Raw genomic sequence first — 17,220 nt, 5'->3', positions numbered from 1 at the left:
TAACCACTGTGCCACCGTGCCGTAAACCAAAATTGATACTGTACTCATAATTTACTAATAGCTGCTAATTTGGATTTGTTATAATTCTAAAGCTGTTGTGCAAAATTACAACATTAAACTTACATAGGTTAATCCAAAGATAGATAAATTTTGCATCAATCAAGATACTAACAGTCATTGAAGACAGTTGCAAAAGGTGAACTTCAGATAATGTCCTGGCTGATATTTAACTCTCAACCAACATCATATTCTCCTTGACATTTTGGGATTTTGTGGATAGATTGATTGGTGTTTTTCTCTGCATTACAACAGTGAACACACGCCAAAAGTACTTGGGATGCTCCACTATCCATATTGAATGTGAAAACTGCTGTACAGGTATATTCTATTAAGCTTTCAGAGATGCTGTCACACACTAAACCAAGTGAGACTTGATCCTGGGCTCGGAATTAGGCGCATTGTCACTGCACCACAAGAGCCCGAGAAAGTGCTATGTATACATACAATGTGAACAGGTATATTTCTAATCAACCTCACCAGTGATGTTTTTATGCACTGGGTCTCTTGGCCCTAGACCTCTAGATAGTGCAATACAAGTGCATTTTCTTTATTTGATGCAGGTGTCCGCTTTGGTGCTTGGAAGAATATATTGGAAAGAATTTGAAGGATATCTGCATGTGCATTAGAGATTATTGGATGCTGGTATTAGGCAAGATGACAAGTCTGAACAGCAGCTGTTGTACAAATAGAGATAATAATTGTTCAGAATCATAGAAGTTAGTTTTTTGTAGTGTTTAGCTAATATAGTGGGTGTATTTTAACTGTTTCATGGAGATTTTTTTCCCAAAGCCACCTTCATTTATGTGGACATTTTCATGTTGCTTAGGAAAGAATGGAGCTGATGCAGCTTCTGTGGCATAGTTAAAATGAATGATCAAAACCTTGGTTAAAGAAAGATTTTATGGAGGTTGTTTGAATTTCTTAGAGGAAGGATGAGATGATTTTGTTGCTAGTAGATCAGGTACTGTCACATACTACAGCAGGTGAGACTTGATCTTGGGTGTCAGGGCTCAGAGTTTGGTGCATTGCCACCGCACCACAAGAACTGTCGGTGCAGGAGGGGGACACAGGTTTGCAAGTTTGTAAAGATTGGGTGTGCTGTGATCATGGAGGGTTATGTAGATAATGATGGAGATTTATAATTCAACATACTTTGAAGCCAGAAAGGAGAACAGTGATCTGTGGGCAAGTTTGGTGTGATACACAATATGTGCATTGAAGTTTTGGTCATTGAGTTGGGGTTGATCGAAGTGAAGACAAACTGCAAAGCAATGAGTCAATTGCAGAAAATTCAAGTATAATAAAGAAAGGGTTAAGAGTTTCAGGAACAATATAGTTAAGGATAGGGTGGATGGAGAGGCCAATGAAAGGTGGTTTGATTACAAAAAGGTATGGAGCTTGAATGGCTGTCTCAAAATAGCAAACCTTCCCATGACTCATGGAAGGTCATAGCTGAATGTTTCAGGATTAATTGGGATAAACATCTATTGGGTAAATTTCAGCAATCTGGAGTAGATTTTCTTGGAAAAAGTACTTGTTTCAAAGACCAAATATTCATTCAAGCTCAAGTTACAAATGGACTGAACTGTAAATAGATCACTTCATTTAATTATAACAGTAGTGTTTTCATTGGATCTGTTTAGGTGTTAACACGTTTCCTGTTTTTGTGTGTATTTTTACAGCTCGTGATGCCGATGAGAGGGAGCAGTGGATTCATGCGTTAGAAGAAACCATTCTTCGTCATACTCTGCAGCTCAGGGTAAGTGTGTATTGGGTTGTTGTAAATTGCATCACCTGTGGATGTTGGTTTCTGGATTATTTCTGGTGAAACTGTTATTGCAGTTTAAAGACCATGTGGTAATAATGATGAATGTTTGTGTATCAACTACGTTGCTGTTATGATAACATAGAGTGTTATAATGACGAATAAGACCATTGAATGTTGACTTCATATCGAAAGAAAAAAAAGTGCAGGAGTAGGCCATTCGGTCCTTTAAGCCTGCACCACCTTTCAACATGTTCATGGCTGATCATGCAATTCCAGTATCCCATTTCGACTTTCACTCTGTACCCCTTGATCCCTTTAGCTGCAAGGGCCAGGTCCACCTTCCTTTTGAATACATCTAATGTACTGACCCCAACGACTTTCTATGGTAGACAATTCCACAGGTTCACGACTCTGAGTGAAGAAATTATTCCTCATCTCAGTCCTGAATGGCTTACACCTTAAGTTTAGACTGCGGCATCCCCAAAATCTGGGACATTCTTCCTGCATCTCGCCTGTCCAGTCCCATCAGGATTTTGTGTTTCTATGATAACCCCCTTCACTCTTCTAAATTTCACTGAGTTCAAGCCCAGTCGATCCAGTGTTTCTTCTTGTCAGTCCTACTATTCTGGGGATCAGTCTGGTGAACCATCATTGGACTCGCTCAGCAGCAATAATTTTCTTCGTGAGATGAGGAGACCAAACCTGCATGCACTCCTCAAGCTGTGGCCTCTCCAAGGTCCTGTATAATCAGTGCAGCAGGTTTAAACTTCAGTTGTAGCATGAAGTCAAGCAAAAGGATTCATATAAAACATTTTGGAGGAAGAGGTTTATCCAAATAATTTTGTCATGTTGGGAATTTCTATTTGGGGAGAGACGGGGAAGGAAATTCATACTTCAGTATTTCAGTTAAACGTTTTCATGGGTTGATATTCAAAGCTGTTCTCCGACAGTCAGATTGGCCCCTATATTTACGGGAAAGTAGGAGACAGCTGACTCTGTATCAGCAGCTGGGACCTCCAACACACCAGAAGGCAGAGGAATCTATTGAATTAAAGTAGAAATTCATTAGGTTTTTAATTTTTTTTTTAACCACTTTGGCACCTGGCTTCCTTGACAGTTGGTCAGTGAAAGCCTGTAGTACAAGGCAATTTCTAGGGACCAAGGGGATAGCCCATGGCTGTTGAGAAGATTGGGCCTTGGTAAGATAGGGACTTGGAATGCACTGCAGATGAATGAGAGGGGAAATTTGGAGGCTGATTGTGCTGGGAGGGAAACATCACAGTAAAACCGTAAGTAATGGTGTTTGTATCATGTGAGTCTCAGATTTTTACTAACTTAATATTTTCTACCCCAAATGGTTGAATTTTCATAAAATTCTCCCCACTTTGTGCTGAATAATTTGAATCAGTTGCTGCTTTGAATTTGCCTAGTCTCAGCATTGACCTCTTCAGTCAGAAGATTGTGGGCTCAGATGCCATTCCAGAGACTTGAAGTGTAATCCAGGCTGAAGTACAATATTGAGGAATGCTGTACTCTTGGTGCCATTTTTACGACAAGCTATTAAACGGATTCCCTATCTTCCATCTAAGATGGATGTAAACAAAGAGTCAAAGAAATTTCCTACAGTCTTGCCCACGATCCCTCAATTGACATCACTAAAACACACGTGTCTGCTCAGGTATCTGGTTGCTATTTGTAGGTCTTGGCAGTCAGCTTTCGATAAATGCAAGAATGTCTGTATTTCCAAAATATTTCATTACTTGTGTTTTTAATTATCCTAAAACTGTCAGGGTATTATCTTTCCTTGCAAGGCTTTGTCCTGAGTTTGATTCTTGTTCATTCATGCTTCCAGACTTGAGAAAATTATCATTGTTTATGTGCTTGATTATGCTTTTTGAAGTCTGAATGGTTTTGATATATTTTCTTGAAACATTTCTGTAAAGCCCTTTGCAAATTGTTTTCGAGCTAAGTATTATTGAACTATATTTCCAACCATTGCAAATTGATTGATTGTATTTTCCTGGTGTTTTCATTATCACTTAACTAAGTCACAATCGGAGGCAGTTGACGTTGGTATCCAGCCTCCAAGTGATGATCAATTGTTGTGGATCTTTTCCATTGTATTGACAAATAATTGCATAAAGTGTAAAATTACTACTACACTTGCCAAAATAGGTTATGGTAATTACTTCACTCTTGAAGACAATTTACCAAGCAAGACAAGTATTGTGATCCCAGCTGATAGTATTGGTCAGATTCTGGACTGTAATCTGGCTTAGAGTCATAGAGATGTACAGCATGGAAACAGACCCTTCGGTCTAACTTGTCCATGCCAACCAGATATCCAACACAATCTAGTCCCACCTGCCAGTACCCTGCCCATATCCCTCCAAACCCTTACTATTCATATACCCATTCAAATGCCTCTTAAATGTTGCAGTTGTACCAGCCTCCACCACATCCTCTAGCAGCTCATTCCATACACGTACCACCCTCTGCGTGAAAGAATTGCCCTCCAGGTCTATTTTATATCTTTCCCCTCTCACCCTAAACCCTCTAGTTCTGGACTCCCCGACCCCAGGTCTATTTATCCTATACATGCCCCTCGTCATTTTGTAAACCTCTATAAAGTCACCCCTCAGCTTCTGACGCTCCAGGGAAAACAGCCCAGCCTGTTAAGCCACTCCCTGTAGCTCAGATCCTCCAACCCTGCAACATCCTTGTAAATCTTTTCTGAACCCTTTCAAGTTTCACAACATCTTTCCGATAGGAAGGAGACCAGAATTGCACGCAATATTCCAACAGTGGCCTAACCAATGTCCTGTATAGCAGCAACATGACCTCCCAACTCCTGTACTCAATACTCTGACCAATAAAGGAAAGCATACCAAACGCCGCCTTCACTATCCTATATACCTGCGACTCCACTTTCAAGGAGCTATGAACCTGCACTCCAAGGTCTCTTTGTTCAGCAACATTCCCTAGGACATTAATATTAAGTGTACAATTCCTGCTAAGATTTGCTTTCCCAAACTGCAGCACCTCGCATTTATCTGAATTAAACTCTATCTGCCACTTCTCAGCCCATTGGCCCAGATCCTGTTGTAATCTGAGGTAACCCTCTTCGCTGTCCACTACACCTCCAATTTTGGTGTCATCTGCAAACTTACTACCTGTACCTCTTATGCTCGCATCCAAATCATTTATGTAAATGACAAAAAGTAGAGAGCCCAGCACCGATCCTTGTGGCACTCCACTGGTCACAGGCCTCCAGTCTGAAAAACAACCCTCCACCAACACCCTCTATCTTCTACCTTTGAGCCAGTTCTGTATCCAAATGGCTAGTTCTCCCTCTATTCCATGAAATCTGACCTTGCTAATCAGTCTCCCATAGGAACCTTGTCGACCGCCTTACTGAAGTCCATATAGATCACATCTACTGCTCTGCCCTCATCAATTTTCTTTGTTACTTCTTCAAAAAACTCAATCAAGTTTGTGAGACATCGTTTCCCACGCACAAAGCCATGTTGACTATCCCGAATCAGTCCTTGCCTTTCCTAATACATGTACATCATGCCCCTCAGGATTCCCTCCAACAACGTGCCCACCACAGAGGTCAGGCTCACCGGTCTATAGTTCCCTGGCTTGTCTTTACTGCCCTTCTTAAACAGTGGCACCACATTTGCAAACCACCAGTCTTCCGGCACCTCACCTGTGACTAGCGATGATACAAATATCTCAGCAAGTGGCCCAGCAATCAGTTCTCTAGCTTCCCACAGGGTTCTCGGGTACACCTGATCAGGTCCTGGGGATTTATCCATCTTTAACCGTTTCAAGACACCCAGCACTTCCTCCTCTGTAATCTGGACATTTTGCAAGATGTCACCATCTATTTCCCTACAGTCTATATCTTCCATATCCTTTTCCACAGTAAATACTGATGCAAAATATTGATTTAGTATCTCCCCCATTTTCGGTGGCTCCACGCAAAGGCCGCCTTGCTGATCTTTGAGGGGCCCTATTCTCTCCCTAGTTACCCTTTTGTCCTTAATATAGTTGTAAAAACCCTTTGGATTCTCCTTAATTGTATTTGCCAAAGCTATCTCATGGCCCCGTTTTGCCCTCCTGATTTCCCTCTTAAGTATACTCCTACTTTCTTTATACTCTTCTAAGGATTCACTCGATCTATCCTGTCTATACCTGACATATGCTTCCTTCTTTTTCTTAACCAAACCCTCAATTTCTTTAGTCATCCAGAATTCCCCATACCTACCAGCCTTCCCTTTCTCCCTGACAGGAATATACTTTTTCTGGATTCTTGATATCTCATTTCTGAAGGCTTCCCATTTTCCAGACATTCCTTTACCTGCGAACATCTGCCTCCAATCAGCTTTTGAAAGTTCTTGCCTAATACCTTCAAAATTGGCCTTTCTCCAATTTAGAACTTCAACTTTTACATCTGGTCCAACCTTTTCCATCACTATTTTAAAACGAATAGAATTATGCTCGCTGGCATATTGGTCACTGACACCTCAGTCCCCTGCCCTGCCTTATTTCCCAAGAGTGTCAAGTTTTGCACCTTCTCTCGTAGGTACATCCACATACTGAATCAGAAAATTGTTTTGTACACACTTAAGAAATTCCTCTCCATCTAAACCTTTAATGCTATGGCAGTCCCAGTCGATGTTTGGAAAGTTAAAATCCCCTACCATAGCTACCCTATTATTCTTACAGATAGCTGAGATCTCCTTACAAGTTTGTTTCTCATTTTCCCTCTGACTATTGGGGGGTCTATAATACAATCCCAATAAGGTGATCATCCCTTTCTTATTTCTCAGTTCCACCCAAATAACTTCCCTGGATGTATTTGAAGGAATATCCTCCCTCAGCACAGCTGTAATGCTATGTCTTATCAAAAATGCCACTTCCCCCTCCTCTCTTGCCTCTGTTTCTTCTTTGCTGTAGCATTTGTATCCTGGAACATTAAGCTGCCAATCCTGCCCATCCCTGAGTCATGTTTCCGTAATTGCTATGATATGCCAGTCCCATGTTCCTCACCATGCCCTGAGTTCATCTGCCTTCCCTTTTAGGCCCCTGAAATAAATGGAGTTTAATTTATTAGTCCTACCTTGTCCCTGCCTGCCCTGACTGTTTGACTCACTTCTGTTCTCAGCTGTACCCGTTTCAGATCGATCTCTTTCCTCATTATCTCCCTGGGTCCCACCCCCCCCACCTTACTAGTTTAAATCCTCCCAGGCAGTTCGAGCAAATTTCCCTGCTAGTATATTAGTCCCCTTCCAATTTAGGTGCAATCCGTCCTTCTTGTACAGGTCACTTCTACCCCAAAAGAGATTCCATGATCCAAAAATGTGAATCCTTCTCCCATACACCAGCTCCTCAGCCATGCATTCATCTGCTCTATCGTCTTATTCTTGCCCTCACGAGCTCGTAGCACTGGGAGTATCCAGATATTACTACCCTTGAGGACCTCCTTTTTAAATTTCTACCTAACTCTTTCTAATCTCCCTTCAGAGTCTCAACCTTTTCCCTTCCAATGTCGTTGGTTCCAATATGGACAATGACCTCCTCCTGCTGGCCGCTCTCCCCCGTGAGAACATTCTGCACTTTCTCTGAGACATCCTTGATCCTGGCACCAGGGAAACAACACACCATCCTGCTTTTTCTCTGCTGGCCACAGAAATGTCTGTCTGTACCTCTGACTACAGAATCCCCTAACACAATTGATCTCTTGGAAGCCGACGTACCCCTCGTTGCATTAGAGCCAGTCTCAATACCAGAAACTTGGCTGTTCATGCAACGTTCCCCTGAGATTTCATCACCCCCTACATTTTCCAAAACACCGTACCTGTTTGAAATGGTATATCCACAAAAGACTCCTGCACGAGCTGCCTACCTCTCTCGCCCTTCCTGGAGATAACCCATCTATGTGACTGTTTCTGAGACTTGCCCCCTTTCCTATAACTGCCATCCATTGCATACTGTTGCTGTTGCAAATTCCTCATTACTTCTATCTGTCTCTCCAACCGATCCACTCGATCTGATAAGGTTCGCGTCCAGCAGCATTTATGGCAGACATAATCCGCAGTATCCCTAAAACTCTCTTTAAACTCCCACATCTGACAAGAAGTACGTATCACTGCAAAGGCCATTTTTGCTCCTTCACAATCCACAGACCCAGAAAATAACACCGTCTTATTCCTCTACAAACACTGCCCCAGGTTAAATTACTAGCTATAGCTTATATTTTAAGTTTAATCAAGAGACTTATCTCCAAAAACATCAAGTCAAGAAAGAATCCACTATACTCACTACTGCAGCCTTTCTCTTGGACGGACTTAAAACAACAATTAGCTTATCTGATTCTGTGCTATGAACTTCGCCCAACAGTTCCTCTGAGATTAGTTGTGAATTTCACTTTGTTAATTTTCACAGGTGCACTCTGATGTCCAGCGATACATGAATTCAAAAAGCAATGATAGATTTTGGAAAAAATATTTATTGGGATTGGGATGGCCTTTCACTGAAGTACAGACATACAGTGCTGCAGATTTGGCTTTAACAATAAAGCAGAAGTTTAATTACAGAAGAGAAAACAAGATAAAACAGACTAAGCTGCTTAGAAATATAACAATAAGAAAGATTTCAAAAGAAAAATAAAATTACAATTCCATCAATCCCACTACCATCTCTTTACAATATTCAGACAACTGAGGAAGTTTGCTTTTCTATCAAATGTACAGGGTAAACAGTTTCTTTCAATTCTGAGTCTTGACAGTTTGGTCATCTCTTCTTTGATAAGTCACATAACTGTGCTTACTTTTACAAATTTGTTTAGAACCCTGATGAGTTTATTCAGGATTTGGAGATGCCAGTGTTGGACTGGGGTGTTCAAAGTTAAAAATCACAGAACACCAGGTTATAGTCCAACAGGTTTAATTGGAAGCACACTAGCTTTCGGAGCGTCGCTCCTTCATCGGGTGGTAGTGGAGGGCTCAATCCTAACACACAGAATTTATAGTAAAAATTTACAGTGTGATGTAACTGAAATTATACATTGAAAAATTGATTGTCTGTTAAGCCTTTCATCTGTTAGAATACCATGATAGTTTCACTTCTTTCATGTGTAAATCACAAAACCTTTTTGAAAAAAAGTTGCATTCTCAGGTTAGCTGTTAAAAATGGTGATAGCTAGACAATATGTTGAAGGTGTTAGCCCTCTGTGTTCTCTGTCAATGCCATGATGTTTAGATTGATTCTTATCTAAAAAGTGAGATAACGGAGTTTTACATGAGTGCATGCAGTTTTTGAACAAAGTACAATGTAACTCTGCAAGTACAAATTCATCCCACAAAATATATATGTGCATGTGGGTCTTTGTCTGTCTGTGTGTGTGTGTCTGTCTGGGTTGAGGGTTGTGAGTGTGAGAAAATGTATGTGTGTGTGTGTGTAGTGAGTGCAGAGTGTCTTAAGTGTGTGAGGGGGTACATGTGGGAGTGTGTGTGTCTGTAAGGGTGTGTGTGGCTGTTTTGTGTGCACGTCTGTGTATAAGTGTCCGTGTGTATATGGGTATAGGAGTGCCTGAGTGTCTGTGTGTGTGTATAGTGCAATGGTAGTCACCTGTAACGTGACATGAACCCAAGGTCCTGGTTGAAGCCCTCCCTATGGGTACCGAACTTAGCTATCAGCCTCTGCTCGGCCACTTGTCGCTGCTGCCTGTCCCGAAGTCTGCCTTGGAGGATGGTCACCCGAAGGTCCGAGGTCGAATGTCTTGGACCACTGAAGTGTTCCCCAACTGGGAGGGAACACTCTTATCTGTTGATTGTTGTGCGGTGCCCATTCATCCGTTGTCGTAGCCTTTGCTCGGTTTCCCCAATGTACCATGCCTCCGGGCTCCTTGCCTGCAATGTATAACATAGATAACATTGGCTGAGTCACATGAGTACCTGCCATTTACAAGGTAGGAGGTGTCCCCATGCGTAATGGTGGTATCTGTGTCTACACTCTGACACGTCTTGCAGTGCCTACCGTGATAGGGTTGTATGGAGTTGTCCTGCGAGCCGGGCAGCTTGCTACGAACAACGATCTGTTTGAGGTTTGGCAGTTGTTTAAAGACAAGTAATGGAGGTGTGGGGAAGGTCTTGTGAGGTACTCATCTTCATTGATAATGTGTTGCAGGTCATGAAGAGCATGGCGTAGTTTTTCAGCTCCTGGGAAATATTGAACAACGAAGGGTACCCTGTCGGTTGCAGCACGTGTCTGTCTCTTGAGGTCATTATGGTTCCTTGCTGTGGCACGTCGGAACTGGCGGTCGATGAGTTGGGCATCGTACCCCGTTGTAGTGAGGGCATCCCTGAGTACTTCCAGGTGTCAGTCACGTTCCTCCTCATCTGAGCAGATCCGGTGTACGCATCGGGCTTGTCCATAGGGGATGGCTGTTTTAATGTGTTTTGGGTGGAAGCTGGAGAAGTGTAGCATTGTGAGGTTGTTTGCGAGAGAGTGTGGTGCTGAGGTGTCCATCCTTGATGGAGATGCATGTGTCCAAGAATGAGACAGATAGTCGAGAGTAGTCAGCGGTGAGTTGGTTGGTGGGATGAAACTTGTTGATGTCACTGTGTAGTTTTATCGGTGATTCCTTGCCGTGGGTCCAGAGGAAGAAAATGTCGTCAGTGTACCTGGTGTATAATGTTGATTGGAGATCCTGCATAGAGAAGAAGTCTTGTTCGAACCTGTGCATAAAAATGTTGGCACATTGGGGTGCAAATTTGGTCCCCATGGCTGTTTCATGTATCTGGATGAAGAACTAGTTGTCAAAGGTGAAGACGTTGTGATCAAGGATAAAGTTGATGAGTTGTAGGATGGTGTTGAGTACTGAGGCTGATGCCGCGATGCCATCATTTTGGGGGATGCTGGTGTAGAGTGTGGAAATGTCCATTGTGATGAGGAATGTTGCCGGTTCAACTGGTCCATGGGTGCTGAGTTTCTGTAAGAAATCCGTCACAACAGAAGCTGGAGATCCCCTGTACAATAGGTTTCAAGATGCCTTCCACATAGCCGGAGAGATCCTCACATAGGATCCCATTGCCCGACATGATGGGACATCCTGGTGTGTTGGCATTGTGCACCTTTTGGAAGGCAGTAGAAGTCACCTACACGAGAAGTACGTGGGATGAGGATGCGTAGGGAACTCTGAAGGACTGGATCCAAAGTTCTCATCAGTGTGTTTAATTCACGGGAGTGTTCTTTGGTCGGATCAGCTGGTAGTGGCCTGTAGTGTTCCTGGTTGTTCAGTTGTCAGTACACTTCCTTGCAGTAATCTGTTCTATTCTGAATGACAATGGATCCTCCCTTATCTGCTGGTTTGATGACAATGTTGTGATTGGTTTTGAGAGCCTGGTTTGCATTGCGTTGTGAACGGGTGATGTTTTGCTCTACCTTGTGGGTACGGCTGATGAATCTGGCATTTATATATTTCCGGACGGTTTGAGAATACATGTCAAGCCCAGGGCAGCGGCCCTCCTGTGGGGTCCAAGTTGACACCTTCTTTGGTCGCTCCTCTCCAGATTCCTGTGATTACTGTTCCAGTTCATCAGTGGGCTAATTGGGATCACTGCTGGCACCTTGAAAGATTTCCCAGAGTCTCATTCGTCTGATGAACTCCTCCGTGTCTGCTGCCAGAACCAACGGGTACATTTTGGCAGTGGGGCAGAAGTTGAGACCCCTACTCAGGACTTCAATCTCTTCCGGTCGAAGGGTGTGGTCCGACAAGTTGATAATAGACTTCCCCGCAGTGGTAATGTTGTCCACTGTGGTTCCAGGGTGGGCTTTGCTATTACTGGTGAGAATCCCAAGTTTCTCCAGTTTTTTGTTCTTGGCGTGCATGTACGTGGTGTAGAACTCTGAGCTCAAAAACTGAATGAATTCATGTAAAACTCTGATTCTAATCTAAAAAGTGAGATAACAATCTAAACATCATGGCATAGACAGAGAACACAGGGACTAACACCTTCAACATATTATCTAGCTATCACCATTGTTAACAGCTAACCTGAGAATGCAACCTTTTAAAAAAGGTTTTGTGATTTACACATGAAAGAAGTGAAACTATCATGGTATTCTAACAGATGAAAGGCTTAACAGTCAATTTTTCAATGTATCATTTCAGTTACATCACACTGTAAATTTTTACTGTCAATTCTGTGTGTAAGGATTGAGCCCTCTACTACCACCTGATGAAGGAGCGACGCTCCGAAAGCTAGCGTGCTTCCAAACAAACCTGTTGGACTATAACCTGGTGTTGAGTGATTTTTAACTGAGATTATTCAGACACTTCTGGTCTGGAACTTTCAAACTAATAATCTTGCGCTGAGGTAAATTAACTTGTCTGAACAAGTTTTCAAGGAGTACCTGTTTCATATACCAGGACTTGTGTGACTGAGAAATAAAATCTTTCTAAGATATTGGTTTTGCCTTAAACGAAAAAGACCACAATCCTTTAAAACAGAAAACTATCAATGCTCATCAACATTTACCTTATCTACTTGTAAATCTCTTCCAATACAAACAAATTCCTATTATTAACCTCAGGGCTACCCCTCTCATGCTAAATTTTAAAAAAGACATGAAAATACTGACAAGTTCATCATTAAGACCCTTCGTTGACACAAACCAAAAGCACATGCCACTAATTAAAAATGTAAGCACCAAAATAAATAATATTAAAATCTGTGTTGAAGATGCATCTTATTTCCTATTAGATTAGATTGTCTACAGTGTGAAAACAGGCCCTTTGGCCCAACAAGTCCATACCAACTCTCCGAAGAATATCCCACCCTGCACTGACTAATGCACCTCACAGTATGGGCAATTTAGCATGGCCAATTCACGTGACCTGCACACCTTTGGATTGTGGGAGGAAACCAGAGCACCTAAAGGAAACCCACGCAGACACCGGGAGAATGTGCAAACTCCACACGGACAGTCGCCCGAGTCTGGAATCGAACCTGGGGCCTTGGTGCTGTTAGGCAGCAGTGCTAACTACTGAGCCACCGTGCCGCCCAATATTACGAAGATGTGCCTAAAATTCCTTAGTGACATGGAATTCTGGTGTGTATGCAAAATATGAAGAAATAGAGATTAATGATTTTGTATTATAAATTTACTACAAATAACCAAGTATCTTGAATCTTCATCGTGGGGAATACAAACTAACTTCAGCTCAGTAACCGAAAAGACATTCCGCAGAGAGTTTGTGGGCGGCACGGTGGCACAGTGGTTAGCACTGCTGCCTCACAGCGCCAGAGACCCGGGTTCAATTCCCGCCTCAGGCGACTGACTGTGTGGAGTTTGCATGTTCTCCCCGTGTCTGCGTGGGTTTCCTCCAGGTGCTCCGGTTTCCTCCCACAGTCCAAAGATGTGCAGGTCAGGTGAATTGGCCATGCTAAATTGCCCGTAGTATTAGGTAAGGGGTAAATGTAGGGTTATGGGTGGGTTACGCTTCGGCGGGGCGGTGTGGACTTGTTGGGCCGAAGGGCCTGTTTCCACACTGTAAGTAATCTAATCTAATCTAAAAAAAAACTTTCTCATTTCCCTTCTGAAGACTAACATTTACTTTGCCTTTTTGATTATTCTTTGTAATTCTGAACTCACTATTTAGAATGCCAAAACTGTTTTTGTTCTAATAAGTTACTGCCTTTTATTGTGATGAGATTGTATAGTTACAGTGTATGTTCATTGCCATCTCACATGGTCCATATTCATGAACCCCTAGAGCGAATCTTACCATGGTGTTCAGACTGTGAAGGCCATGACCTCTGAACTGCTGCAGGGAACATTCATATATACACAAGCTCAAATGCTAAATAGTAGGTTTTTGAATTTATGGCATGTGTATGGGTGAAAGCTGTGATGGCTAAGTTACATCTGTTGTTTAGAAGTTGTCTACTGCAACTGATAAACTAGTTATTCACTTTTATTTTCCATTTTGTCTATTCTGTGCTGGAGGATTCATATTTGGGGCCAATTTGACTGGTGGTATCAGTTCTTCACTACAAAGATATTAATAGTTAAATGTCAGCCAATCTTTTTCAACAATGTTACTGGCACAATCCATAGGACAAAATAATAGAGAGCACATTTGAGAGCAGGACCAGACAAAAACAACATTGACACGCACAAAGGTGATTGAGACCTTAAGGATTCTAAAGGGGCCTGATAGGATAAATAATGAAATGATGTTTCCCCTCATGGAAGAGTCTAGAACCAGAAGGTTTAGTCTCAGAATAAAGAGGGCACCCTTTTAAGAAGGAGATGAGAAGCAATTTCTTCTTTTGAGGGTTGAGAGTCTTTAGAACTCCTTGTCGCAGAGAGCTGTGGAGGCAGTCTCCTTTTGTATATTTAAGGCTGAGATTGATGATTCCCTGACTGATCAAGAATCCGTTAGCTACAGAGAAATGCTGGAAAGTGGACATGAGGAATGTCGGATCAGCCATGATCCTATTGAATGGCAGAGCGGGCTCGACAGGGCAAATGGCATACTCCTGATGCTGTTTCTTAAGTCTTATCTGGTCAGGAGCAGGAAACTTCAATAAAAATGTAAAGGTATTCGAGATGATGTGATTGAAGATGTATTAGAATTGCTTGATTCACTTGAAATATGGGCAGATACTGAAAAAGGTAGAATTGCTCTCTTAGAGCTATCCGGGAAGATTTAATGGGAGCACTGAAATAATGACTAATTCTAAGGCTGTGCCCACAGGTCTTAGTCTCCCTGCCTAACAGAAACAAATTCCCAGCATGCACCCTTTCAAAGCCATGCATTATCTTGTAAGTTTCTATTAGATCTCCCCGCAACGTTCTACACTTTCAATGAATACAATCCTAGGATCCTCAGCTGATCATCATAGGTTAAGCCTACGATTCCAGGAATCATCTGTGTGAATCTCCGCTGGACACACTCCTGTGCCAGTATGTTCTTCCTGAGGTGTGGGGCCCAAAACTGGACACAATATTCTAAATGGGGCCTAACCAGAGCTTTATAAATTATCAGAAGCATGTCGCTTTTATATTCCAACCATCTTGAGATAAATGGCAACATTACAATTTGCTTTTTTAATCACGGACTCAACCTGCAAGTTAATCTTTAGAGAATCCTGGACTAGAACTCCCAGATCCCTTTGTACTTTGGCTTTGTAAATTTTTTCACAGTTTAGAAAATAGTCCATGCCTGTATTCTTTTCTCCGAAGTTCAAGACCTCGCATTTGCTCACGTTGAATGGCATCCGCCATTTCCTGAACCACTCTGCAAAACTATCTAAATCTTCCTTCAGCCTCCACGCCTCCTCAGTACCACCTGCCTGTCTGCCTAACATGGTATCATCGGCAAAGTTTGTCAGAATGCCCCCAGTCCCTTGATCCAGATCATTAATATATAAAGTGAACAGCTGCGGCCCCAACAGGTGAACTCTGCGGGACATCACTTGTCACTGGCTGCCATTCCGAAAAAGAATCTTTTATCCCGACTCTCTGATTTTTATCAGACAGCCAATCTTCAGTCCATGCCAGTAGCTCACCTCAAACACCATGAGCCCTCACCTTACTCAGCAGAGTCCCGTGAGGCATCTTATCAAAGGCCTTTTAGAAGTCTAGATAGATAACATCCACTGGGCTTCCTGATCTAACCTCCTTGTTACCTTTTCAAAGAATTCTAACAGATTTGTCAGGCACAACCTCCCCTTACTAAATCCATGCTGACTTGTCGTAATCCGACCCTTCCAAGAATTTAGAAATCTCATCCTTAACGATGGATTCTAGAATTTTACCTACAACCAATGTCATACTAATCGATCTATAATTTTCCATCTTTTGACTTGGTCCTTTCTTGAATGGGGGGTTACAACAGCGATTTTCCAATCATCTGGAACTTTTGAAAGATCCCAACCTATGCTTCCACTATTTCCTCAGCCACCTCCCTGTGCATTTTAATCCCTTTAGGATGTAGCCCATCGGGGCCAGGAGATTTATCAATTGTTAGACATTTTAGCTTTTCTAGTACTTTGTTTGTAATGGCTACCATACTCAACTCTGCCTATGACTCTCCTTAATTGTTGGGATATTGTGAACTGTGAGGAGGATGCAGAGTTATCTCAGTACGATTAGCAAAGATTAATGAGTGGGCAAATACATAACAGGTTAGATATAATGTAGATAAATGTGAATTTATTTGTTGTGGGAGCAAAAGTAGGAAATCAAATTATTACCTGATTAACTTTGGAAGAGGGAGGTGCAACTGTTTGTCCTTGTACATATGTCATTGAAAGTAAACTTACAGGTGGAGCAAGTGGTAAAGAAATAGTATGTTGACTTTCATAGAGAGAGGGTTCAAGTATTGTAATTATACATGGACTTGGTGTAACCATGCCTGAGGTATTTCATGCAGTTTGGTTTCCTTATATGTGGAAGGATATTCTGGTTATGGAATGAATGCAACAAATGTTTGCCAGTCTGATTTCTCGAATGGCGAGATTGATGTATGAAGAGACGCAGGATTGTTCAGTGCGCTAAACCTGATACATCCTCAGGGTCTAATGCTCTGATCCCTAGAATACCTAAGGAAGTGGCCCTAGAAATAGTGGAGGTGTTAGTGATCATTTTAAATATTCTGTAGACTCTGGAAGAGTTCCAATAGGCTGTGGAGGGTAGCTAATATAACCCCACTTTTTAAAAAGGAAGGGAGAGAGAAAACTGGCAACTATAGGCCAATTAGCCTGACATCGTTGTTGGAGTCAATTATGAAAGATGTAATAACTGAACGTTTGGAAAGCGGTGACAGGATCAGTCCAAGTCAGCATGGATTCACTAAAGAGAAATCATGCTGAACAAATCTTTTGGAATCTTTTGAGGTTGTGACCAGCGGAGTGGGCAAGGTTGAATCAGTGGATGTTGTATATCTGGACTTTCAAATGCGTTTTGAAAAGATCCAACACAAGAGATGAGGAAGCAAAATTAAAGCTTCTTGGAGGTAATGTATTGATGTGGACAGAGAACTGGTTGACAGAGAGTTGGAATAAATGTTTTTTTTTTCAGAATGGCAGGCAGTGACAAGTGGGTGTCACAGGATTCAGTGCTCGGACCCCAGCTATTCACAATACACACTGTTATAAAGTGGTGGTTGACCCCTTCTGATAACTAAAACTGAAACACCCATAGAGGATCTCCTCGCCTTGTCCTATAATCTGGTAAAACAAGCGTGAAAGGTGGTTTAACCTACCTCTCACCTCCCCCCTCCCCCCCGCCACCCCCCAAATCTGTTAGAAAGGAGTGGTAAAATGAAATGAAATCATTTTCACTCACTCTATAATCAACAAGTAACAATT

The 17,220-nt window shown here is 42.2% G+C and overlaps 1 protein-coding gene across 2 annotated transcripts in view; it reads left to right on the top strand.

The window, feature by feature from the left end:
- Positions 1–17,220, top strand: part of osbpl9 (oxysterol binding protein-like 9) — a 291,494-nt gene that overhangs the window by 98,126 nt on the left and 176,148 nt on the right. For both annotated transcript variants that reach the window (XM_087990606.1, XM_087990605.1), the window contains exon 4: positions 1,743–1,819. In XM_087990606.1, the coding sequence (XP_087846732.1) occupies positions 1,743–1,819 (77 nt within the window). The remainder of the gene's footprint in view (positions 1–1,742; positions 1,820–17,220) is intronic.

Source organism: Chiloscyllium plagiosum, unplaced genomic scaffold (assembly GCF_037043375.1).
Source record: "Chiloscyllium plagiosum isolate Xiang-an unplaced genomic scaffold, Cpla_swu_hap1 HiC_scaffold_9, whole genome shotgun sequence".
NCBI classification, from domain to species: domain Eukaryota; kingdom Metazoa; phylum Chordata; class Chondrichthyes; order Orectolobiformes; family Hemiscylliidae; genus Chiloscyllium; species Chiloscyllium plagiosum.
The sequence above is the reverse complement of the archived record's forward strand: the minus strand, read 5'-3'. Positions and strand labels throughout refer to the sequence as shown.